Source organism: Mesocricetus auratus, unplaced genomic scaffold (assembly GCF_017639785.1).
Source record: "Mesocricetus auratus isolate SY011 unplaced genomic scaffold, BCM_Maur_2.0 Super-Scaffold_100011, whole genome shotgun sequence".
Classification (NCBI taxonomy): domain Eukaryota; kingdom Metazoa; phylum Chordata; class Mammalia; order Rodentia; family Cricetidae; genus Mesocricetus; species Mesocricetus auratus.
This window is the reverse complement of record NW_024429195.1, coordinates 73,306,116-73,332,434: the sequence shown is the minus strand read 5'-3', so window position 1 is coordinate 73,332,434 and position 26,319 is coordinate 73,306,116. Positions and strand designations below refer to the sequence as shown.

At 45.3% G+C, this 26,319-nt stretch overlaps 1 protein-coding gene and 1 non-coding gene across 7 annotated transcripts in view; one reads left to right on the top strand and one right to left on the bottom strand.

Annotated features, from left to right (window-relative positions):
* Positions 1 to 26,319, top strand: part of Tmcc3 (transmembrane and coiled-coil domain family 3) — a 260,794-nt gene that overhangs the window by 174,098 nt on the left and 60,377 nt on the right. The window contains exons 1-2 of one of the 6 annotated variants that reach the window (XM_040755015.1): positions 14,748 to 14,922; positions 15,564 to 15,658. The exons of 3 other annotated variants lie outside the window; for them this stretch is intronic. Coding sequence is in view for 1 of the 3 variants with exons in the window: in XM_040755006.1 (XP_040610940.1) it covers positions 14,845 to 14,922 (78 nt within the window). In the remaining 2 variants the exon portion in view is untranslated. Of the gene's footprint in view, positions 1 to 14,666; positions 14,923 to 15,563; positions 15,659 to 26,319 lie in introns of those variants that run through there. 2 more of the 6 variants (XM_040755006.1, XM_040755009.1) reach the window with 2 other exon arrangements.
* On the bottom strand, positions 7,542 to 7,668 carry LOC121143384. The gene has a single exon (XR_005880587.1). It is a non-coding gene; the product is annotated as a small nucleolar RNA SNORA40 (small nucleolar RNA).

Here is a 26,319-nt window from a genome sequence, read left to right as displayed (position 1 = left end):
TCCAGTTAGAATTACGGTGGATTCTCAATAGTAGACAGCCGGGTTTTTGTTTTTATCTTCAGTGGTCTACTGTATTCTCCAGTTTTCCTTCTGACTTGCCGATTGTTTCCCTCCCCCATGGATCACATTGTGCCTCCAGGTTTGCATGTGTCTCCTGTGAGCTGTCTCTTCACTGGTCTGCATCCCCACTCCTAGCCATGTGACCTTCATTATTGCTGCAAATAAAACATCCAGCCATCCAGCAAGGACCATGCAGCCTGCTCCTATTCATCATGCTCTCCTCTACGCCCGAGTTGTCTTTTTCTTCCAGTAAAGTTTAAAATAAGCTTGTCAGCTCTTAGGAATAGCCTTTTGATAGAGTTCTGTTCCACCTATTGGCTGATTCAGGGAAAGTACCATCCGCTTTATGATGCTTTTTTCTGTCCCAGAGCACAGAATACCTCAATATTAGTTTTAGGCTTTCTTTTATAGAAAAACAGAATACTTAAAACACATCAGTATACACAGTATTCAGATCCTCAGACATTTAGAGAAGGATTTCCATCATAAGATTTTTCTGGGAATGGATGGATTTAAAAATGTGTGAGTCCTCTCTAGCTCAGAAAAAAAGTAACTGTAATCTAGCAGGAAAAATGGGGTAGATATGTACACTGTTTAATATGAGCTAGCCTATGGCAAATAGTTTTAGATACAAGGTGTTTCCTGGGAAGTGCCTTTGTTTCTTTTCTATTGCTGCAATGAAAGGCCTGACCAAAGCGACTTAAGGCATGAAAGGTTCATTGAGCCTGTAATTCTAGTTTATAGTCCAGGATGTCAAGGGTATCACAGGGACAGGAGCTTATACCCACAGTCTAGAGTAGAGAGCAATGAATGCGTGCATGCCAGTGCTTAGCCTGCTCTATCTACACTTGTTCCTCTGGGATCCCTGCACAGGGGATGGAGCTACCCACAGTGGGAGGAGCCTCCCACCTCATTTAATGTAATCAAGATCCCCATAGACAGTCCCAGAGGCCTGTCTCCCAGGTGATTATCACTAATCACCACAAGAATGAACATTAATTTTAGCCTGAATCATTTGGGATAAAGAAGTTTTAATATGCTTATGACTCTTTGGTATTTGTTTCACATTTTATATAAGGTGTAGAGAGTCATTTGTGCTTTCATATTTTAATAGGTATGTCATAGTGGAATTTGGTGATGGTATTGTTGTGTAATTGTATAAAAATGAAATTATCCCAAATGAAAAATCCACAATGTTCCAAAATCTGACACTTCTCAAATAGTGTATGACTGACCTTATATGACAGCATAGTCAGAATGCAGATGTATTAAAAACATTGCTCAAAATCAACCTTCAGGCTATGTGGTGAATTTCATGTTTAGGCTTGGAAGCTGTCTCATTTTGCCTATGCAAGCATTCCAAATTTTTTTTTAAAAATCCACAATGTAAAGTCTTCTGGTTGTGAGCATTTTGTGTAAGGAATATGGACCCTGGATTAATGATCTTTTATGCTCTTTTTTGGTAGTGGCCTTCAGGGTATGAATTATGTAAAGTTTAAACTCAGCCCTCAGTCATAGTGGGCACATGCTCTACAGCCTCGTGGGACGCATCTACTCTACTGGGCACTGAAGCTTTGAACAATAATTGGTTATGTGATTGATCCTGGTATCTGAATGGCAGAAATATTCAAACATAGTACTTTGAGTAAATGTTCTTAAACCTGGGTTTGGTGGATTATATAAATTCAGATTGATAATCTGTGTTTTAATAAGCTGGGTCTAAATCATCGTGTTATTTTTGGACTGCAGAGGGTGATTCCATTCACAAAATGATCAAATGGAAACAACGAGGAATGTGGAAAGCCTTGTCCCAGCAAGGCATGGTCTAGAAAAGAGCTCTGTAACCAGAGTGTCAGGAAGCTCCGGGGGGGGGGGGCGGGGATTTACAGGCTTCTGCTTCTTTTGAGGGGAGCAGAAACTCAAAAGTCAAGCTAGATAAATTTAGTGGCATCTTCATGGACCTTTCACTCATTTCTCCTTTTCTTACCGCCAAGGGTCATTTTGGGAACCGAAAGGAATGTTGTTGTTGATTGCAACTCTAACTACGTTTTTGCATTTCTGATCATTTCTAACAATTCCCTCCTGTATGCGTTGTGTACACACATGTGATGGAGTGCAGTGCCCCAAATCTTGTGTGTGGTTTAGCATTTCTCTCCTTTTGTGAAAGACACCACTCTCGCTGGGAGGAAAATCAATGGCCTGTCAGAAATATTAACTGGGCACTCCTGAGCCACAGCTGATTTGCAAAGAAGCAGTGAAAAATGAGAAAGCCACAGAACACCCTTCAAAACAGGCAGCGAGCCAGGACTTTGAAATACTTCCACAGAAGCGGATCTCCAATTCCAATGCCATAAAAGAGCAGACTTTTCATTTTGTGAAACCTGAAATGCTAAACCAAAAATCTGACAGTGCTTAGAAGTGGTAGAAAAGGCACAGAAGAAGCCTTCAGATGAAGGCTAAAATCAAAATCATGTTTAAAAAACCCTATTGAGGATAGAAAACCAAAGTCTAGCATATTGAAGTATTCCTTATGGGGTGTGTGTGTGTGTGTGTGTGTGTGTGTGTGTGTGTGTGTGTGTGTGTGTGTGTATTCATCAACCACCTTGGGAGAAGCATGATAAAGTGGAGTGGGCAGAGACAAGTCTCCCTCTGCAGATTTAATGACCTGTAGGGTATCTGCAACAATGTTGCTTCCAGAAGCCTCAAGCTCTTTCCCTGTACAAGCTCTCCTCACCATAGACTTATGGTTCTCCTGGTGGGAAAACTGATGCTTGTAAAAATGAAATAAGTCATCCAAGCATATACACCTTCCTGAGCTTTGGGGTCATAGGGACCTGCAATCTTCATACTTTGTCATCCTTGCTAGACACCTTTGGTCAAATCTTCTCTGAGACCCTGATTGTTTCTCAGTTAGATGGAAAAATAATAGTACCTACCTACCTCGAAGACTGTGGCCACTGGGAACATTCCTGTGTGTGTATCCTATTGGTGTATGCCCTCAAGGATGTCACGGGGGGGGGGGGCTGCCAGGTGTGAGATCCAGGGTGCTGTGGTCTTCGCCAGCACTGGAGGTCCTAATACTGTTCAGAGTTTATCAGTCTGGAAGGGTTATCCTGATGTGTCATTATAAAGTTTATAACATCGTTATGTCAATGTTCCCTATGCAATTGCACATCCTTCCTAAGTATAATCTGCACCGGCCATACTATATTTTATATGGCTATATTGTAATGTATATAAGAATCCCTTATTTCTTCATAAATAATAAACCTTGGAATAATTCCAACCTTTCAGAATGATAAAAACTGATGGATGAACTTGGGTATTTTTTTTTCTGTATTGTCTTATTCTGGGACAAATTCCCAGATGTAGAATTATTTGATAAAAGTGTACTTTGATAAATAAAGTACACTTTTATCAAATGCAGTGTACTTTTATAAAATATAGGGGAAAGAAAAAAGGGGGAAGAAACGTTGTGTATATGGGAGTTGTGGCTTGTAACAGAAGGAAACACTTAGGAAGTGGGAAGGTTGCCTTCCTCATTTCTGTCAGTTTGCAGGCTCTGAAGTGATAGCAACAGCATGGACAGTGGTGAAGGGTCACATACTGGCTGGGGTCCAAATACAGGGGTTGTTATTTTCTTCCTAGTTCCCAAGACAGTTCTGAAGTACAGCATTGACATGAGCCCTCCTTCATAGAAGACCTGCCAAGGGCCCAGCATAAATCCTAGCGCTCTCACTGGACGAGGCATATGGTTTGGCTTCACCTTCAGAGACTTCACTGAGTTCTTACTGTCCTGTGTGGTTCATGTATACCATCTTCATCAGCAGTGCATAGAGGGAGGGTTGTTACCTTCAGCTTACGGTGCTGGGACCAACGCTTTATAGTTAGTGAGCATCAACAGCAAGACTGGAACCCAGGCTGATTACCTCCTGTAGCCAATCTGCCTCCTGGAATGATCTGCCAGTGCCTGAGTGATATAAAGAACAGGCATTGCAGAATTCCGGGAAGAAACAGACCAGCAAGGATGGAGGCAGAGAAGGAGGTCTCCACAGGCCTCGGCTGTTTAAAATATCTCTTCAAATTTCTTTAGTAGTTTCATGTCCCACCATCCTTATCTTGCAACTCGAGTTGGTAAAGCACAAAGTAAGATTCCTGGCACTGTGTTCCGGGCACACAGTGTGTCCTTCAGATCCAGTGTGGGATTTATGAAACACCTTCTCCTGGGGAGAGAACGTAGTGAACCAGACATCCCCAGAGAGTGGCTTTCTCTGTGGCTGTGTGAAATGAGAAGCCAGCATCTCAGCTGCAGCTACACATGCAACAGAATGGAACATCCTGTGCCTGGTGCAAAGAAAAGCATTGATAATCTGTTTTCATAACACTGCCATGAACTTCTAGCGAAGTGCAGTCGGGGATAGCCAAGAGTCGGGCGCCATAACCAGACAGCTGAACTCTTCGCTTCTAAATGTCAGGGTCACGAGGTGAGGAATGGGTGTGCTCAGTTTGTAATAACCTGTGTGTATGTGATATAAAACAAAAGCTCAGGCCAAGGTCAAAACCCTAAAGCAGTAAGGCACAGAGAGCTTCCAGAACTGTCCATTCAGCCTTGTAATGCAAAATCTTACCAAGCAGTTGGATTTGTTCTAAGAATCAATTCTATGCTTACTCCCAAATCAGAACTTAATTATCAATTATTCACAGGACAAAAACTTTGTAGGGTTATTGCTTGTGCCAGGTCCTGTGCACAGCACTGGTGACTTGGGGACACTGCCTTTGGCTCTCAGTTTGTTATAGCTGACCTAGGTTGTGACACAGCATACAGCGCGACCAGACACAGATGTTCTCAGTTACGTTAATGAGCACCACACACAGTTCTCCTCTGCCCGAGGATCTGCGCTGGGCCCATTCTCTGCTGTGGCAAGGAGTAGTACATGAAGAGCTTTGTCTTCTGGGTAGACAATGGCTTCAGAAAAGCATCCATATGTCAAAGGCCACCCCCACCTTGCTGTGCTGATCCCCTTCTTCCCAACGTGTGGGATTTTTCCTGGGGTAGAGGAGGGTCACAACTGCATCTAATTGTTAGCTCAACTTTTTATTGTAAAATACTGTCGGTTCAGATACAGTTGTAAAGAATAATATTGAGAAATCACAGGTACCCCTAATCGACCTTGCTCCTATAATAGTATCTTGTAAAACTTTAATATGAAGCTGGGCAGTGGTGGCACACACCTTTAATCCCAGCACTCGGGAGGCAGAGGCAGGCGGATCTCTGTGAGTTTGAGACCAGCCTGGTCTACAAGAGCTAGCTCCAGGACAGCCTCCAAAGCCATAGAAAAACCCTGTCTTGAAAACCCAAAACCAAAACAAAACTTTAGTATGAATAAAATACCATAATCCATTGTCTGTTCAGATTTTCCAAATTTTACTTACACAGTCTTACTCTATTTACAATGGAATTATGTCTTCCCTCAATTATATAAGTCAAAACTGTGTTTACAATCAAACATCGCCATATATTCTAAAGTGTGGGTATGTTGTGATGGCGTGGCTGACATGGCAGTGTGGGCCTCTGCCTCTGCCTATTATAGTAAGAGAGTATTGAACTGCTAAATGCTAGTCCAGAGAAAGATTAAAATTCAAAGCATATAGAGGCCAGCGAGATGACTGGGTGGATAAACGCACTTGCTGCCAAGCCTGACAACCTGCCCTGGCCCCCAGAACCCACATGATAGAAAGAGGGAACCAACTCCATCCAGCAATTATCCTCTGCCTTCTACACACGCCTATGGCATAGGCTTCCCACACACAAAAGCAATAAATGAATGTCCTTAAAAAATTCAAGGCACTGTTTCTACTGAATGCACATTGCTTTATGTCTTTGTAAAGTGAAAAATTTGTAAGTTAAGCCATCATAAATCACGACAATCTGCACATTCATGGTGTGTGCAACTTAGCTCTCAGTTATTTAATTGGCTGCATAATCCTACCCACCACCACTCCTGAGGTTCGGAATGGTTCCAGAATTACGGGAGCCCTCAAGTGGTCCTTCAGTAACCATACCCATCACTCGCCTACAACCATCCTCTCAGGTCCTAGCCACTGGCACCTACTCCTCTTCATACCCATAATTTTATCACCTCAAGTAGGCTACACAAAGCGTCCATTGTGTTCATGACCTCTGGGGGTTGGCTCTTTTCTCTGCACGTTTTCTTGGGGGCTCATCCAAGCTGTTGCAGAGAAGCAGTTGGCTCTCCCTTGGTGCTGAGTGTGTTCCCCCATATGCAGGTTTATTCACCTGTTTGGACACTCGAGCTGCTTCTGGTTTTTGTTGTTATCAATAAACCTGCCATGGACATTTTTTGGGGGGTGGATTTCAAGGCAGGCTCTCTCTGTGGCTTTGGAGCCTGTCCTGGAACTAGCTCTTATAGACCAGGCTGGCCTCTAACTCATAGAGATCTGCCTTCCTCTGCCTCCTGAGTGCTGGGGTTAAAGGCGTGCGCCACCACCACCCTGCCTGCCATGAACATTTGTGGATCAATATCTGTATAAACATGTTTTCTTTTCTCTGGGATAGATGCCCAGGGGTGTAACTGCTAGGTCAGATGCTTTGCATATTTCAGTTTTATGAAGCCTGTCAAACTACTCAGACTGGTGGTGTAAATCCTCCTAAGGATTTTGAGCAAGCAGGCTTCAAAGTAAAGGATCATAAGTTCAAGGTCAGCCTGTGCAACCTAGTAAGAGCTTGTTTCAAACATAAAATTGTTTAGAAAGAGGGCTGGAGACATACTTCAGTGGTGAGCAGTCCCTAGCAAGTGGGGGACCTCGGGTTCAGCCTTCAGTATCACGAACAACACAAGACAGCAAGTGGGGGACCTCGGGTGCAGCCTTCAGTATCACGAACAACACAAGACAGCAAGTGGGCAGCAAACAGAACAGCTAAGTGGACAGCTGTTGGAAGAGGCCAAGCCACTTTCCATTTTTATCGGTGATGTGTGATTACCTGGTTTCTCCACATCTGTGCCAGCATTCCCCATTAATAGTTCTTATTTTAGGTGTCAGCATGTAGTGACATCTCCTTGTGGTTTTAATTTGCATTGTCCTTAAAGCTAACGATGTTGAACTTAATGTCATGTGTTCATTTTTCATTCATGTAACCTCGTCGGTGAAATGTCTTTCATATCTTTTACCTCTTCTTAGTTGGTGTGTTAATTTTTTTTGTTTTGTTTTTTACGAGACAAGGTTTCTCTGTATTATTTTGGAGGCTGTCGGTCCAGCCTAGGCTCGAACTCACAGAGATCCGCCTGCTTCTGCCTCCTGAGTGCTGGGATTAAGGGTGTGCGCCACCACCGCCCGGCGGTGTGTTAATTTTTATGGTTTAGTTTTGATAATTCTTTTTTTTAACTAACTGCTCTCCTACTTAAAACCAACTTTATGGCTACTACTATCATTACTTTGATGATATGAACTGTCTTGTTTATTATATTCATTTGTATATGTAGCAAAAGGCATATGGAACACTGAGTTTGGGTTGCAAAAGAGGATTTATTTTTGCATTTTTCTTTTATGTCTTTGTCTACCAGTTACACATACATTCACACACACACATACACACACAAATTCCACACCCACGTGCCATACTGAGACAGACAGACATTCTACTTCTTTGGGGAATTCTTTATTTCTTGATATTTTTAGATATTTATTTTATCTATAGATGAGTGTTTTGCTGCATTTTGCATGTGCATCAGATGATCTCCTGGAACAAAAGGTTATGAACCATGAGGTGGGTGCTGGGAACTGAACTCAGGTCCTCTGGAAGGGCAATGAGTCCTCTTATCCACTGAGCCATCTCCAACCCCTATTTAAACTAACTAAAAACCACTTCTGTTTGTTTTTGTTTTTTTCAGTCAGGGTCTCTCTATGTAGCCCTGGCTGTCCTGGAACTCACTATGTAAACCAGACTGGCCTCAGACTCATAAAAATCCTCCTTCCCAAGTGCTGGGATAAAGACATGAGCCACCACACCCAGCTCTTTGGGGAAATTCTTAATGCATTGTAGATACTCATCTTGTTAGATACATGGTTATGCTAATATTTTCTCTGTCTTTTCATCTTAACAAGGCCATTCACAAAGCAACAATTTCAAACTTTGATGAGGTAAAATACATTTTTGTTCTTGTTAACATAGCCTCAGGTCTGCACGAGGACAAAAGTTGGAGAGGAATTCCAGAACCTCTGGAGGCTGCCTGTAGAATCTTCTTTGATAAGCATTGCTCTTGGGAATCTGTAACACGAAATCATTGTGTTTGCCCTAAAAGGCACTGGGAATATCGGAAAGCGATTCTACCAGCCTGCTCAGTCAGTTTGAGTCTTCTGGCTTTGTTGTGTTCCCTTTTGTTATTTGTTATCCCACTTGATATTGCCAAGTGGAAGTTTTGGGCTTCTGTGCCAGATGATTGCTGATTGTAAATAAATGATGGAAATTGTTTCCTTATAGTCATATGGAATATGCTATATCAGAAACTAACTGTAAGAGTGAGCATTTGCAGTTGGCAATAAACCAAGTAGTTAAAATTGGAGCTTCTGGGCCCCACCTAAACATTCTCAAATTTTGTTATCAGCTACACATCAGGCTATAGTGCATTTGCTTTGAGCTTTTTGAATTATTCTTTCTTTTGCTCTATCTCTGAACAAACCTTAAGGAGGACGAGCTCTGGTTTTAGTTTTATAAATCCCTTCCCCAAAGGGAATATTTTCTGTACACTTTAATTGAAATGGAAGATGAAAGCAGATAAGCTTTTCCTTCATAAGAGGCTCTCTGTTCTTCCAACAAATCAGACCTCAGGTGCTGCAAGGCTGAAGGGAAGTCTCCCCTGGCCCTGCCTGTGTCCAGGGCATGACAACCTTGGTCCCTGTAGTGACTTTTCAGGGGCATGTCTCCTGGACTAAATAGGATGCCCCTTCATAATATCTTTCTCCTTTTATATTCCAAAGATCAGTAACAGAGCCTGTTGCATGGAAGGTGCTCAATAAAACAATTAGAAATTCACAAACTTCAATAACTACTTGATATCTCAAAATTAGTAATATTCATTTTTCGGGAAATGCTGTTTTTCTATCCCTCTAAGAGTGAATACTATGCTTATGCTTTGGTTGTTTCTTGAAACTTCACTGTCCATAAAATGAGTAGATACTGAAAAAATGTTGGATTCATCCATTCATCCATCATCTATCTGTCCTTCCATCCACTAAGCATGTCTTGAATTCTGTGCTAAGAACTGTCAGGAATAAACACACTTATCTAGAAGAAGGCATAGCCCTGTTCTTCTGGTAAACTGTCATCGCCTGAAATATCTAAATAATGTAAGACACCTTGGCTTTCACAATTAAAATCAGTATAGACAGTAATTAAACCATCCACAAGAGGCCACCTCCCACAGATCAACCCACAAAAGCTCCAGCAATGGAGTGACCTGAGAATACTCTATGTCCCTATTAGAGTTCCCTGTCTGTGTGCCCTCCACCGCTGCCCACCGGTCTTGCTTTCTCTTGAAAGGATTTCCTTCTCGCCTTTCTGCCTACACTCAACACTGGAATGCTGTATTGCTCAGGACTCTTTAGGTTACATGAGTCAGAAACTGAAGCAAATGCCGTAAGCAAAAAGGAACCCACTGTTCCACACTTCCCAAAAGAAGGTCTAGGCATGGCTATGGACAGCCCACTTCTGGCCCGCCTTGACCAGCTGGATGTGATGGCAATATTTATACCAGCTCCGGACGAGGGCAGTTTGGATTTTGAACTCTTGGAATCTAGACACCATGTGAAGGAATCTAACTACCCTCACACAGAGAAGGGGTTAGTGGAAGGGACTATAAAACAGTAAAGCATTTAATTAAAAATATATATGAGGTTTGGCTAGTCCCCCTCCCCCACACCTTCTTTTGTGGATGACACTACCTTGGACACTCTATCCCCAGCAATGTCATATGAAACTGAGGACAGCCACCTCCCCAGGAGGGCCAGTGCTTTTAGAGCAGTTTGCCACCCAGCAACAGGTTATAGGCCAGGCAGCCTCTGACGCTCCCACAAGCCAATAAGAATTTCCAGTTCACGGCTTTCCTTCAGAGGGAGGCTGTCTCTGTGAAGTAGCAAGGACATTCATCATGGCAGCAGGTTTACACTTGCCCGGCTTAGCAAAGGTAGGTGAAGCTCTTTCTCAACAGAACCAGCCAGTCTCATAGCTGACTCTAATTGGTTGTGACTAAGTTGTGTGACCCTACAGAGCCCGCCTCCTCACCAAACCCATTGCTCTCCTTAGGCCCTGGCATGGCCTCCAAAGGAAGGGACGGTCTATTTTCTCTCTGGATCCTCTCTCCAGAGGAAAGCCGGATGGTGATGAATGCCACTTGTTTTCTTTCTTTTCTGGGGAGCTTCCTATTGTACTATCTAATTTGTGTGTGTGGTTTTTTTTTTTTAATATTTTGTATGAGTGCCCAGCAGAACAGCTATTGGGCAACTGGCTTATGAAAGAAATCTAAAGGCTCTTAATAAATGAATAAGTAAATAAACAAATAAAATGTTCTGTCAACTGAGATGTGAGTGAATCAGATAGTTTTGATTCATCTTTCTCATTAAGAGTCAGCATTCCATTGTGGATCTCCGAGGAACACAAAGCTGGATATAGAAATCAAAATTAGATGCCTGCTGGAGCACAGACCAAGACCCCACTCTGTCTTGTCACAGCACACTGGCCTCTCTAAATGTACACACGCACGCGTGCACACACACTCACACAGAGACAGAGACAGAGAGAGAGAGAGAGAGAGAGAGAGAGAGAGAGAGAGAGAGAGAGAGAGAGCCTATGTAAATGTAATATGCTTCCTATAGTTCTAAGTAGCTGGGGGGACAAGCCCAGTATCAGATGGCAGCTGGAGATGAGGAGAAAAACCCACAGATAATCCGTGAGATTTTTTTAGAAGGATCTTTGAAAGATTAGGTTGGCATGACGAATTAATATGACTTGACAGTAACAGACTATAAAGCTTGGGGATAAAACCATCATTTTTTTTTGAGAGGGTCTTTCTGCATAGCTCTGATTGTCCTGGAACTCACTATGTAGATGAGGCTGGCCTCAAACTCACAGAGATCCAACTGCCTCTGCCTCCTGAGTGCTAGGATTAAAGGTGTGCGCCACAATGCCCAGATATAAATCTTTAATCTTGAAAGATTGTGTGTGTGTGTGTGTGTGTGTGTGTGTGTGTGTGTGTGTGTGTGTGTGTGTGAATACAGACGGTCACTCTTTGGAGAAAGTGGATTGTTATGACACCATCGTCTCCCCATCAGGAACCACCCTGAAAGTTAGGTTTACATTGCTTGTGTGTTTCTCGATAATTTCCATGGAATAACTTTGTTTTCTTAAAGAAATAAGTTGTCTGTTTGCTTATCCTTTAATTTTTAGTATTTTTAATCTCTGTACGTTGAACACAAAATGCTTGCAGTTTTCTGTGCCTTGCTTTTTTGTTTCCCTGGATTGTTTGTGAAATTCACCCAAATTGATTTTTTTAAAGCAGGGGTTCAGTCTATGACTCATGTTCTCACTTTACTGTTTCTTTTCGTAGACAGAAGCATGTTTTTAATGCTGTTAAATATTTACGGTTTATGCTTTTGGAAACCTGCTTTTTATGTCTTGAGATAAAAATGATCTCCAACTTTCTTTTGGAAGATTGAAGTTTTTTCCTTTGTCTTTAAAAAATAATTTGACATTTATTTATTTGTGTGTGTGAGCACGCATGGGTCTTGGGGTTTATATTACTGTGAAGAGACAACATGACCAAGGCAACTCTTATAAAGGAAAACATTTCATTGGAGCTGGTTTACAGTTTCAGAGGTTTACTCCATTATCTTCATGGGGGCATGCAGGCAGACATGGTGCTGGAGAAGGAGCTGAGAGTTCTACATCTTGGTCCGTGAGCACCAGAAGCAACTGTGTCCCATACTGGGCATAGCTTGACCATATGAGACCTCAAAGTCTGCCTCCACAGTGACACACTTCCTCCTGGATTGCCACGCCCACTCCAACAAGACTACACCTAATAGTGACACTCCCTGTGGGCCACACCCATTCTAAACACCACAGCATGTATGGGCACACAGTTACCACAGCATGTATGGGCACACAGTTACCACAGCATGTATGGGCACACAGTTGCCAAGGTGCACGTGTGAAGGCCAGTGACAGCTTTTGAGAAATGATTCTCTCTATCCACCATGTACATTCCAGGCATTGAATTCCAGCCATCGGGCTTGCTGATACGCCTTTACCCTCCAAGCCTCATGTTTTTGTTTTGTTTTGGTTTTTGTTGTTGTCGCTGTTTTTAATCTTAACCTAGCACTAATTTCTGTATATGTTGTGAGGGGATCTGCAAATTATAGCAGTATCTCTTCAAAAAATTCCAAATCCTTCGTCTTCACCCAAGCGAAACTCCATGTTCCCTGAAAGTGGCCTGATAGCCCCTGTAGAGCCTCATCCTCGGAGACGGTCCCCTCCCACCTCACTCCCAAGTGCTTCTGAGGGAGCACGGTTCGCCTCCTTGCTCTCCCTTGAGCTCCCCTCAAGTGTGCCTGCCACATCTGTGTGCATTTCTACATTCCTACATGTCGCAGTCAGTGTTCCATTTCTGTGAGGAGACACACTGATGATGGCTTATAAGCAACTCATAGAAGATTTGGTTGGGGCTGGCTTACAGTTTCAGAGGTTCAGTCCATTGTCATCACGGTGCGAAGCATGGCAGCGTGCAGGCAGACACGGTGCTGGAGAAGTATTATATCCAGATCCATAGGCAGCCGGAAGAGGGCAACACTGGGCTTGGAATGAGCTTTGAAACTTAAAGCCCACCCCCAGTGACACACTTCCTCCAACAAGACCACACCTCCCAATCCCTCTCAAGTAGTGCCAATCCCTGGTGACCAAGCATTCACATCTATGACCCTATGGGACCATTCTTATTCAAACTATTACACTGTGTTACAACTGTCCCCCTCACTCCCTAAGTCTCTGCTCAGATTTTGCCCTATCAAAGAATCCTTTCTGGACATTGTAACTAAAATCACACAATACACACACAAAATCACAATCTCTATTTCCTGCTTGGAAGAATTTACTTGAAAAATCTCTCTGGGTCTGGTGTAGAGGGGTGTGTGTGTGTGTGTGTGTGTGTGTTTCTTAAATGTCTCTAGATTAGATTTCTGATCTAATCTCCAGTTTTAATAATTTATTTTTAGCATTGTAAATACGTGACCACAATATACACATTTAAGATGCACACTTAGAAAAAAAAGAACAAACAATAACCTCCCATCTCTGCCTTCTGACTGCCCAGTCCTCCTCTCCTGTTCAATTATTTCTGTAGTTTCTGTTTATCTTATCTGAAATAAGCTGTATATATACATATGTATATGCACAGATACTTACAAATGATAGAATGCCATATACTATTCTGCACCTCGCCTTTTTTCCACTTAACTATATGTGCTAGCAACGACCCCGCAGTTAGAGTGTCATCGCATCTGTTAGACTTGCCTATTACTCTACTGGGTGGACTTGCCTTGGTCACCCAATCCTTGTGAATGTCACAAAGGTCATCCTCAGTCTCTGTAAGGGCCTCCCAGCCAGTGTCCCTCATCCGTCTTTTATTAATGCTTCACAGGGCGACCAGACCTCTTACACTTCCATTCTTACATTGTCAACTGCCGGTTTAGGAACCCCAGCAGCTTGCCAAACACCCACAGAACAAAGCTGAACTCCTTAATGTTGTAAGTACAGGCCCACACAGTCTCCATTCTTCTACCTTGTACCTCTGAGCCTGAAGACGCCCACCCCCTGAGCGGATGCCTTGAGGTTTTTCCAAATGTGCAGCCCCGTTTTCTCTCAGCCAGCTAGGGGGTAGACACCTCCTCCCCTCCTCGTAGGCAGATCCCAGTGCACTCCGGGCCTGTGGAGATCAGTGATTTAAACCTGCCAACCCTGTCTCAGCGACACACGTAACCAGACCTTGTGTGGTGAGTTTTGGTTTGGGCAACTGATACCGAACTCATAACCAATCAGTACTTTTTCTGTTGGACTCCAAATTCCACTGGGACTCGAGATGGCTGAAGTGAAAAGATGTGTCTGGACTTCAAGGTAACTTACAACACTGAGTCACACAAGCACCATTAAGATACACAACGCAGCAGAAGTGTGGCTCCATGGAATCCTAGGTGGGAAAACGTCGCTCCCTCCGGCAATCCTTAGCCCACCACCCAGGTCCTGGGTAGCTGCCCAGCAAGTGTGCCTGTTGAATGAAGAGTATGCTAAAAGGAAGTCCTTAACGCAGCCGCCAACCTCCGGTCCTCAAAGCCATCTTTTATCACGCTCGAATGGGTCCCTAACCTGTACCGACGTCGCTCCTCTGAGCAGGGGGCGGCGTGGGAGCGCGTGGGCCAGGACAGCAGGCAGGGAGGGCAGCTGAGCCCAGCACCTGGAGCGGGTCTGGGAGCCGCGCGGGGCGCAGGGGCGGGGAGCGGAGAAGGGGCGGAGACTGTCGCCCGCCTCCCCCGGGCGGCGGCGCAGGGCCGCGGGGTGTCGGCAGCAGCTGCAGCCGCCCGCGCCACCCCCTCGGCCGCGGCTCCCGGGCGAGCGAGGGTGAGCTGAGCACGGCGGCCAGCTGCCACCCCGCGCCACCGTACTGAGCGGAGTGGAGCGGCGGCCCCGGAGAACGCAAAGTTGCCAGTCTCAGCGCAGACATGCCGGGCAGCGACACGGCGCTCACCGTGGACCGGACCTACTCGGATCCCGGCCGGCACCACCGCTGCAAGAGCCGGGTGAGGGCGCGCTCGGGGCGGCGCGGGTATGCGAGCCGGTGGGGAGGGCGCGGGTCGAGCCGTGGAACCCATCTCTAGCTTCTCCGGGCCAGCAAGGTTGGAAGAAACCTGCGGCCCGGGAACCCGGGGCCACCGCTGGATTGGGAGGGTAGCCTGCCTACACTGCCACCCCGGCTCCGCGACGGCGTCTCCCCGCCAGGGAGCGCACGCTGCCGGCACCCGGGACTCCCAGGGTCTGGCTCGGGGCACCGCCACCTGCGGGGCTCGGCGTGGCTGCTGCATCCCCAGCCCAGCAGTCGAGTCCCCTGCACCGTGCGCCCCAGAAGCGCTGCCAAAAAAAATCAAAAGTCCATTTCGGCGCGGTAGCTCCGGAGTTGGGAGCCGTGTAGAGCGGGCTCTTTCGCCACGGTTTGCTGTTGCTGGTTTGGGCTGTGAGTGAAAATAGCTCCTCTGAGCAAGCTGTGGAGACCGGCCCTGGAGGTATCAAGACGGAGGCCTCAGCCCCAGCCCTGGGCCCTCCCTGGGAACACCTTCCCTCCTGGGAAGCTCAAGTGTCCTGGAAGGATGTGAGGCTCCCAAATCCTTTCGCCCCTCTGCTGATTAAAGTGCCATTTGAAACAGCACCTCCTCCATTCTGACAGGCGATACCTGGAGTTTTTCTCTGAGCCTCCCAACTTCTGGCTTGTCGAGGGACTGGGCATTTCGGTGTCAGCTGCCCTGTATAAAGTTCGTCCAGGTAGGCCAGGCATAGTTTCTGCCCCACCATCTCCAAGATCTATTGAATAACCAGATCGAAGTTGCAAACATAAGTGACAGGCGTGTGCTGGTCCCTCATACAGAATGTGGGTGTTCAGTCATATTTGAAAAAGTAATCGATTGCTCCAGAAGTGGCATGTTCGCCTCAATTCTCTCTTCACTTTAGCTTCCCCTAATCAATTTAAGAAAATGATTTCTTTTTACATAAATTTAATGTGTTTGGTGGAATCGCTCCTGCATCGACCTACTCTTTCCCAGTTTCTTTAAAAGTTTCATAACAAATGCACTAGGAAAGTATTCCAAAGCTTCATTTGGGGAAAAAAAAACCAGAGGTTTGGTTACCTGCAGCCAGAAGTTTGTTTGGGAGTGTGACTGCTCATGAACACAGCTCACTGAAGGCAAGGTCTTCAGTTGTGTGTGTGTGGGGGGGGTGTAAAGTTAATATTGCAGTTGACAGGAGACATTGCTGTCTTAAAATAATTTGAGAGCCTGGGTTGTCACAACTCAATTATCTCGTAAGCAGCAGTTAGTAATGTTGGAGGGAGGGTGAGCTCGTGGACAACACTCTGGAATGAGCTCTCCAAAATCAAGCTTTGTTGCCAATGGGATGGATGGGAACACCTGTGCTCATATACTTGGATGGAAAATGGAAAGACAACCTGAATTGCATGGGAACACCCGTGCTCACATGCTTGGGAAATGGAACGACAACCTGAATTGCAGACTCTGGTGTCTTCCACACACCTCAATTCTCAGAAAGTCCAAGACCACCTGTGACAGGGTTTTGCTTATTTTCTTTTAAGTGGTGCTTAATGGTTGCACTAGTTACAGTATCAGTTTGTAAACTGTGCAGTGAAACAGTGTGTACTGACTATCTGTGCTACTAGCCCATTGAGCAGATGGAATCTAGTAAGGACTAGAAAAAAACTAGAGTTGAGTAGGCCCAGATCACAGTTCAGCACCATCCTAGAGATCCCAATCTAGCCTTCTAGACTGTCTGCTTTTAGTTTTTGTTTGTTGTTGCTGCTATTTAGAGGTTGTTTTTGAAACACGGTCTCACCTTTTAGTCCAGGCTGGCCTTGAATCCACAATCCTTCCATCTTAGCCTTTTGAGTGGTGGAATTACAGGCATGCCCTGCCGTGCCTGGCATTGCTCTTAGGCTTTTTGTTTGTTTTCCCATCCAGATGTCAAGGTATGAGGAGAACTAATATAAGAACTTTTCTCTAGTGGGGCTGGTGTAATTTTGCATCCCTCCTTAAGGCTGCAATAAGTCTGCCATAATGAAGGCACAGCAAAAGCAATTTTGCTATTGCAGAAAGTGCCACCCCACTAGGTGAGCCAGATGCTCTTTGGAGGACTCAATTTGATGGAACTATAAAAAAGTATTTTCCCCTTACACCCAGAAAAGTATGCTGTGCCAAAGGAAAAATACCCAACGGCATTAAGGCTTAATTTTTTGATGTTACTCTCTCCTTGGAAATAAACTAGGATTTAAAAAGAATCCCTGTAGCTAGTCCTCTGGCAAACTAGCTTTTTTTTTTTTTAATGCTGATAATTACTGAGGCGATGTGTGGAGATGACTAGCCTCTCAGGAATCTGTAGTTTCCTCCCAAGAACAACTTGTAGATTAACAAATGGTCATTTAAAAGATTCAGAGTCTTTTACCCATCGAGGTAACAGGAAATACACATCTCTTAGGCTGGGTTTTCATAAGCCTTTAGACTAAAATGGTAATGAGACAGAGGACCACATTAGTAAGAACTGCAGCAGTCTGGTTTTATAGCCAGGTAGACCAATGTAGATTTTTCCCTCTTCCAAAATGTAACTAATTACATTTCTGGTTGTCGCTAAGCTAAAGTCAGAATCATCACATTTTTAAACTTCTTCTTTGTAAAACTCAAAAAATGATGCTTGTTAACTTGACAGACATAACATCTTTCTACTTTAAAAGAAAGAGCATGCATAATTAGAGCCTGCATTTTTCCCTTATGCCCTAGATAGTCGAAGCCTATATTAAGGATACAGGCTGTCTTCAGCACCTTAACTGGTTTTTGTTAATTATGTGTGAGTCCAGATGTTTTGTTTGGTTTGGTTCGCACTTTAAATGTTCCCTAATGCCATCTTCAGCCACTTGGGTGCAGCTGTGAACTGCTGGGGCTCCAGGGGCAGACACAGCTCCCAACTGGGTGATCAGCAGCACAAGGTCCTGAGACTCCAGTCCCCATAAAGGACAACAGGGGATGCCAGCCCATCCTAGTGAATATGACTCCTAAGTAAACATTTCCTCTTAACTGTTTCCATCTGTATGTAAATGGAATTCTTTTTCTTGCCATTGTAACGCCACCGCCACTTGGCTCTACTCTCCTACTGTTGCCTTTTACATTGTTAGCTGCTGGCTGGGCTTGCTTTGACTTCTCTGCAGTTAGTCCCTTAGCCACTTAGGACCTCCAAGGAAGGACCTGATTGTTTTCCTGCAGACTCACCTTCTTTAGCCTTACCCCCCCCACACACACACACACTCTAGTGTGGACTACTACTATGTGACTTGGAGCCCATAATCACTCTGCGCCTTAGTTTCTTCTATGCCCAGTAGAGGTGTTAGAGAATGCATGCAATCATGCCTATAAAAAGTGAGGCACATAATGAGAACCCAATAGGTAGTAATCTCATTTTGTTTATTTATTTATGTATTTATACATTGTTATCAAGAGGCTCCATGAGCTTGGGAATGGAAAGACTCCTAATTTTGTGACAAACCCTGCTGAGCATCTTTTGCGCACCAGCTGAAGGTCCAGGCATCCAAAAGAATGCGATAGTAAGTTAACAGACTGGGCTCACTGGAAACTGGATGCCTGGTGAGTATATCTTTCTTATACTGTGGCCCATGGCAGTATAACCTTCTCGTTCACAGGAAGAATTGGTCCTAATAAGTACAAAAGTATCTGACATCTAATGTAAAACCTGTGTGGAGCCTGAAGGCCACCTGTCACACATTTTGCAGTGTTCTGTGATTGGAGACATTCCCAGTGGGTGATGAGTAATGGCCAGAGGCTGCTGGGGAGAGGAGGGTGCCATGGTCCTCCCACAGTGGAATTGGCTGAGCAGCGAGTTGATTGCTTCTTTTTCCTGGGCAGGAAGTAGGACAGATAGAAACAGACTCTTGTAGGTGCCACTGACCTAGGGAGGTGGCAAACTGTGGAGTTTGCAAGGATTGTGCTAACCAGTGATTTGTTTCATAGTAGAGTTCAGCAAAGAGACTTAATGATGGTGAGTGTCTCAAGTCAGAATTTGTTTACTTTAGGAGGGGTAGGTCGATGGATGGTACGTATGTTTCTTGGGCTATGCTCTGCCGCAGGCTCACTGGCTCTCCCTTAGAGAAGAAAGACATGCCAGTCACCAGCAGCATCTCGCACATGCCTGTCACATCCGTTGCAGAGCGCCACGGCAGCTGCTACCAAGTTGGATCTCAGAATATGTTTTCCTTTAGACACTTCCTGAATTCCCAGAGCCAAAACCCAGAGTCCCAGATGAAAATTGCCCACATCGCCAGGAGAATCTGCAGTGTTTTTAGCCTCACTGTTTCTTAATTGTGTTTTTGTGTTTTCAGTGGAGGGGGTGGTGAGAGAAAAGGAAGACAGAACTATGAATCACTGTGAATCAGAATTAGGACTTTGTATTCCTTCTAAAAGGAACATCAGGATACATTATTTGTGCATCCTCTAGCCTCTGCATGGACGCGGAAGGGCTTCGAGTTGAAGGGAAGCCATGTACCTGTTGAGGTAAAAAAACACACATGAGAAGCTGTAGTAACAACAGCTAGTGCATACCAATGGCTTCACAGACACCAGAACTAGTCAGTGCTGCGGTTCCGAGCTCTTCCTTGGTGGCCCCTGGGGTGAGTACGGGAGAGCAGCTTGGTCTGGTAAACTGCAGCTCAGTCTCAATGAATCATTTGGCTGCTTTGGGACAGATGTGTGTGTCACCTTCAGGGCACCTCCTCATGTGTGTTCAAGATTTTCATGACATACTCTTTTCTAGTCTTTTGTCCTCAGTCCTATATTCCAAGTAAACTTGTTTTGTTTTGGTCTTGGCTGTCCTGGAGCTCTCTCTATAGACCAGACTCACAGAGATCCGCCTGCCTCTGCCTCCCGAGCACTGGGATCAAAGGTGTGTACCACCACCGCCCAGCTACAAGTAAACTTTCGAATGGTTGATAATTTGTGAACTCCTTGTATGCCAAGGCTAAGAATTCTGTTTAGGGGTTTGGGGAAGTTTTAAAGGATATTAAGTAAGATCATGGTTTAAGGTAATTGAATCACAGCCGAAGAGATGACTAAGAGGTTAAGAGCACTGACTACTCTTCCAGGGGACTCCGGTCTGAGTCCTAGTATCCTCATGGTGGCAGCTCACAACCACCTGTAACTCCAATTCCAGGGATTTGACGCTGTCTCCTGGCTTCCAAAGACACTGCACACACACGGTGCACAAACATGCTTGCAGGCAAAACACCTATACCAAATAAATACACATTTTTTTTTAGTTAGGAAACTGCCTTTTAGCCTGGTATCTGGTCTTCAGAGGGTGGCCACTGGCATGCATGCTGCAAGTGGTTCTTCCTGTGAACACGGCGTTCGGAAGGCGCCAAATCTGCGTCCCCTGACTAGGATGTGTGCTCACTCCTGTTCTCTGTGTCCCACGGTTGGTCACCAGGCAGTCTTCTGGGAAGTCCCTCAGAACAAGTCATGGCTCTTGGGTTTCCGTCACCACACTTTGAGGAAGTAGACTAGAGTGGATCATGTTGCTGGTTCAGGAGCCTCCACCTTGACGGGAGCCTCCACCTTGACGGGAGTCTCTACCTTGACAGGAGCCTCCACCTTGACGGGAGCCTCCACCTTGACGGGACCTCCACCTTGGTGGGACCTCCATAGCGCACCCTTGGGCATGTTCCCCAGGTTGCCTTTGTACAGCAGCTGCCGGGGTACTTCCCTTGGAGAACGGATGCACAAATTAGATGATGCAACGGGAACCAGCAGCATTTGGTCCAGGAACTGCTGGATGACCAGTGAACGCTAGGGTGGAGAGTGCCGCTTTTGTGGAGGCCTCGGGTGTGGCTTCCAGTGCTTTGCACACTCTGCAGAGGACGATCTTTTCAGTGATGGCTTCTGGAAATGCATTGCATCCAGTGTTGGTCCTCTCTGGTGCCTCAGCTCTAAGGGTGTGTGAAAAACAGTGACCCAGTGACCACACCAGGGCCTTTATGGGGTCCTTTACTTTGATGGACTGATGGCTAGTTCTTCTTACATGGTGTGGGACTGGGGGTTTAGACTCCAAGATTCATCATGTTAGAGCTTGAAGAGAATCCATATATATTATACATATATGTGTGTGTGATATACATGTAATATACATATATATGTATATATATAAAATTTTGGTGCTGGGGATTAAACTTATGGCCTTGTGTATGCTAAACACATGCTCTGCCATTGAACCACACAACCCAGGACCCTGGAAGGGAATTTAGATATTAACTCCAGACCATTTCATTCTCAAAAGTAGAAAAGTATGCCACTCAAACTATAAAGAGTAAAATTATATAACTAATACAGACTGCTTGGGAGTCATCATTTCTTATCTATTTTTAATAGGAAATCCCTTAAAAATAATTGCTTTAAAATGCATATGTATATTTAAAACAAATATATGTCAAATACCTATTTTAAATCAAGTTATATATTTTAAAATACACTTATATATTCTACTGGGACTTGAACTCAGGCCCTACCAAGTTAATTGCTAAATTCTATAGGAATAAAATTATTTTCAGTGCAGGAACTTGGGAGGGGGCTTACTAGGTAAGAACAATTGCTGTGAAAATGTGAGTGCTTGAGTTTAATTCATGTTAATAACCCATGTAAAAGCCGCCTGGCCTAGAATCTAGAGCATGGGGCAGAGACAGGCAGATCCTGGAAGCACACTCGCTGGGCAGTCTGGCTATTAGGAAACAGCAAGCTTCACATTCAGTGAGAGACCTTGTCTTAAAAAAATAAAAGTGGAGCTGAGTGGTGGTGGCTCACGCACGCCTTTGACCCCAGCTCTCGGGAGACAGAGGCAGGTGGATCTCTGTGAGTTTGAGGGCAGCCTGGTCTACAGAGATACACAGAGAAACCTTTATCGTAAAACCAAACTAAGCAGATAAACAAATGAAATAAAAGTGGAGGGCTGGTGAGCTAGCTCAGCGGGTCAAGGTGCTTGCTGCCAAGCCTGATGACCTGAGTTCAATCCCTGACACCCACTGGTGAAAGGAGAGAACCCACGTGTAATTCTAAAGCCAAAGGCAAACGTAAGATGGGACATGACAAAGGAGGACACCAGAAGTCTCTCTCTGTTCATAAATGCACCCCACCCCCGCGCCCTGCACCCCACAACCACACATGAGCATGCATCCTACCACAAACACACAGTTCTCTTCAGCGAAGAATTAATTGAATGAACTTAACACCGCGGGACTTTTCCAGGTAATAACGTGTCTGTGAGTGGTTCAGTGTTGGATCAGTACCCATCTGAGTTTATTTGCAGTTTTGTGGGGGGAGCAGAAGCTGCAGCTAAAAAAGCCAGGCGGCTGCACAGGTTTGTTGGAAACCATCCTTCTGGAGGCCCCTTGCTGCATCTTTGTGCTTTCAATGTAAAGTCTTGTGAAATGAGCTCATCCTCATCGTGGCCGTCTGCCAGCTGGGACAGGAAGTGGAGAACGGTGCACAGATGCAGAAGCCAGCTGGGACAGGAAGTGGGGAATGATACACAGATGCATAAGCCATTGAGTGCATCGTGTATTCTGCAGGCACACAGCTTGAGTTCCCTCCCACCCGACCGAAGCCTGAAGCATTTGGTGCTGTGAGCCTCCCATCTAGAGAATCTTCTAGTGCCTCCTGTTTTCAGTAGACAGCCTGAATGTCCAGTGCCTGAAATGCTTCAAGTGGTTCTGATTTTGAATTTTTCTTGGGATTCTGGGGTATTTGTGTATACATCATAAAATATCTTGGGCTTGGCATCCAAGTCTAAACTTGAAGTTCATTTAGGTTTCATACGCACCTCTATACACAGCCTGAAGATCACTTTAGGTCATGTTTTGTGTATCTGTGTTTTGACTGTGACCTGTCACATAATGTCCAGGTGGGACATTTTCTACTTGTTGCATCATGTTGGTATTTAAAATTAAGATTTTGCAATATTTTGAGTTTTCTTATTAAGGACACTCAACCTGCATATAACTGTTTTTACAGCCAAGCCTTAAACACAGATCAAAACCTTCGTCTGGTTCTTGGCCGGGGAATGTATCATCTGCTCCATTGCAAGGAGGGGATGGGCAGCGTATCTAACGGCCTGTTGAGAGATGGCACATGCAGCGCCAGTCCCCAGTGGCCCCCTGGGGGAGGATCTGTGTGACTTCTGCCGTGAACACTGGTTGGACCCCAGCCTAGCCAGTCATTTCTACCTAAGTGCCACACCTAGATATACATCAAAGTCTGTATGTCAGATGTACTCCCTCAATCCTCTCATTTCCAGTGAATGTCCTACCTTAGCGCCAGCCCCCAAGCCACATTCCTGGCACACTGCCTCGGCCACTTCCTTCCCCTCCACATCTTAAACGCACACCTACTTCTTCTTTGTCTGTGACATCGCTCTCCCAATAGGTTTCTGGCGTTGGGGCACAAGGTGATGGTTGAGCCTGTGGACTTGAGTTAACCCTGAATGCCATCTCTACCTACCTGCTGTGTGAGCATCCACCGGAAGTGGCGTTCCAGGACTTAGACAGGTACCGTGTTAGCTGAGTCATTCACGGTCTGCCATAGGGACTCCCAGATTTCAGCCACTCCCACACTGCCCCCACACAGCTTGATGCCGCCTGCACTATTATTTACTTAATATTTCTAAGTCAGCTCACTCTTAAGTTTATTTAAACAATACCAGTGTGACTATGCTAGCTAGATGCTGTCTGAATTTGAGACCCGCACTTCCAGAGTGAGTGACGAGCCAGTGTTGAGGCTTGGCTGGGGAGTCTCCACCCTGCCTTTCTCCTGGACTGAATCAGCTGGATTGGGGTGAGGCTTGAAAAAGAAACCTCCTCACTCCTACCCTGTTATTTAATGCTTTTGTCTTAGGCCATCTGAAGGAATTGAGAGTTGTTGAGGAACATACTAGCCTCAGTGCTGCTGGCCCCCCATCCCTTCCTGAAATACGTAGTGGACATGTGGCCTAGAAGACGCTTAGGAGCACGTTTTCCCCAACTTTGCCCAATAAGATGCTCGTTCTTTCTGTCTCTCTGTCTCTGTCCCCCACCCCCCACCCCCGCCTTGCTTGTTTTCTTTTTTCTTTGGTTTAATTGTGTGTTGATGGGGACATTTGTTTGTATGATGTACACTATCAGTATACTGTTCAACAAGGTTTCTTGACTTTACAGTGGAAGGAAACCACACCCACTTACCATTCGGGTGTCTTTCCAGTGCAGTATCCAGTAGATTACACAGGCTATTCAGCAGTCTCTTTAGCATGGGCTTCCTGAGATGACTTCTCTCACCATGGGCTACTGTGAGGGTCATGAGCGTGTTCATGTCTAGAGGCTAAGCTGTTTGGTAGGTGCTGCGCATTTTTCTACTTACACATTGTTTTCAGCTTGCACTAGTATTATCTGGAGGGAACCCATTGCAATATGGATGTGGGGTAATATGTCAACATCCTAAGTTTAGTTTCTATGGCATGCAAATTGCTTTTGAAGTTGAGAAATGATACATCAAACTGTCATTATTGAGAAACTTCATGTGTTTGTTTTCTGTGATGCCCCTCAAATCCTTAGGGTATCAAGCAAGGTATAGACCAGTTGCTCTAACTTGACATAAATGTTATTTGGAAGGAACGAAGTCCACTGTGGTGGGTGGGAATCCTTGGAGGAGGTTGGGAATGAGTTGTGTCCACTGCAGGCTGTGTGTCTACATTATGTTCTCTTTAGTCTCCCAGTGACCCAAGAGACATGGAGGCAGGCAGTGGAGGGGACCTTCTGCTAATGAGAAGAACTCCTAGAAGATACGTGTCTTCTGGAGGTTCAGAGAGCATACTCAGATTGTGGGGCAAGGGTAAATTCTAAGTTGTAGGTTTTTTTTGTTTTTTGTTTGTTTGTTTTGTTTTTTGAAGTAAGATTGAACATAAGTATACTGTGTGTGTTGACTTGGAATGTGAGGCAGCTAAGTGATGCCTGGAGCTGCAACCCCTGACAGGCCTGTTGTCCAGAACTAACTGGAAGCCGTGCTGTAACACCTAAAAATGTTTAATTCACTGTTTGCAACTGTGTTTGAGGTCAAAGGTCTCTCTATCTGCTTTGAAAAACTGTTATGATCGTCATGAAGGCCCCAACTTGACTTCAGACGGTCAGCAATGTTCTATTTTAAGCCCACTAATTGGAACAGGTGGCCTCTGTTAGCGACTGAATCACTGGTTGGCACGGATTTTCATTTATCTGACAATATGAGGCCCATTCAGTAAGAGCCGATGATGACTGCTATGGCATCAGGCAGAGCCCTTGCAAGGCCGGTGAGAAAGCACAGGGGACTCAGAGGAGATGAAGAAATGCAACAACCACACGCTCCTCAGGGTCTAGATGTGAAGCGCAGCTCTGGCAGAGGGCTGCGGCTCTGTGTAGCATGGCCGGGTGCTGGGGTGAGGGGCTCACACGTTCTTCTAGATGAGGAGAAGTTCTGCTGTGCATCCTTTGACACCCCCCCCCCCCGTGGGTTGGCTTGCTTCAGGAGGAACTTGTGTTGTCCTAGTGTTTGCATGAGTGCTGGCTCATCTTTGGGCACAGGGAAGGGACCTGCCCTGCGTGACTCTTCTTACTGCAGCAGCTCAAGCAGAAGCGTCTCAAGACACTTCTAATGAAAGCAGAGCTGACCTGAGAATATGAGGTTCCCCGCTTTACTTATCTTTACAGAAAGCATATGTGGTAGGCATTGCGTCCCCACGCTAAAACAACTTAAAAGAAGGGAAGGTTGATGTTGCTCAATGTGAGAAGTTTCAATCTGTAGTCTTTGGTTCCATGGATTCAGGCTTATGGTGAAGCAGAACGTCCCGTCACTGGGAATGTGGTGGCAGAGAGTACTCAATGGTGGCCAAAAGAAGAAGCAGAAGAAGGGACCAGGGACCAGGGACAGTCTCCCTGAACATGCTCCCAGTAACTTACCTCTGCCAGCTAGACCAGCCTTCCTAAAGCACCTGTTCTTAACCTGTGGGCTGCAACCTCTTGAGGGGTGAAGAACCCTTTCACAGGGGTCGCCTAAGACCTTTGGAAAACACAGATATTTACATCACAACTCATAACAGTAGCAAAATCACAGCTGTGAAGTAGCAACGAAAATAATTTTATGGCTGAGGGGGAGGTCTCCAAAACATGAGGGAGTGTTTTAAAGGGTCTCAGTGTTAGGGGGGTTGAGAAGCACTGCCTTAAAGGTTCTAGATGCTCCCCAAATCGTCCCACCAGCTAGGGTGCCAAGCATTTATTTATGAGAGAACAGTGGGTATTCAGACTGCAATAATGTTCATAGTGTCGTGTCAGTGTATGAGCACAGAATTCCAGCTTCTTAACCCGATTC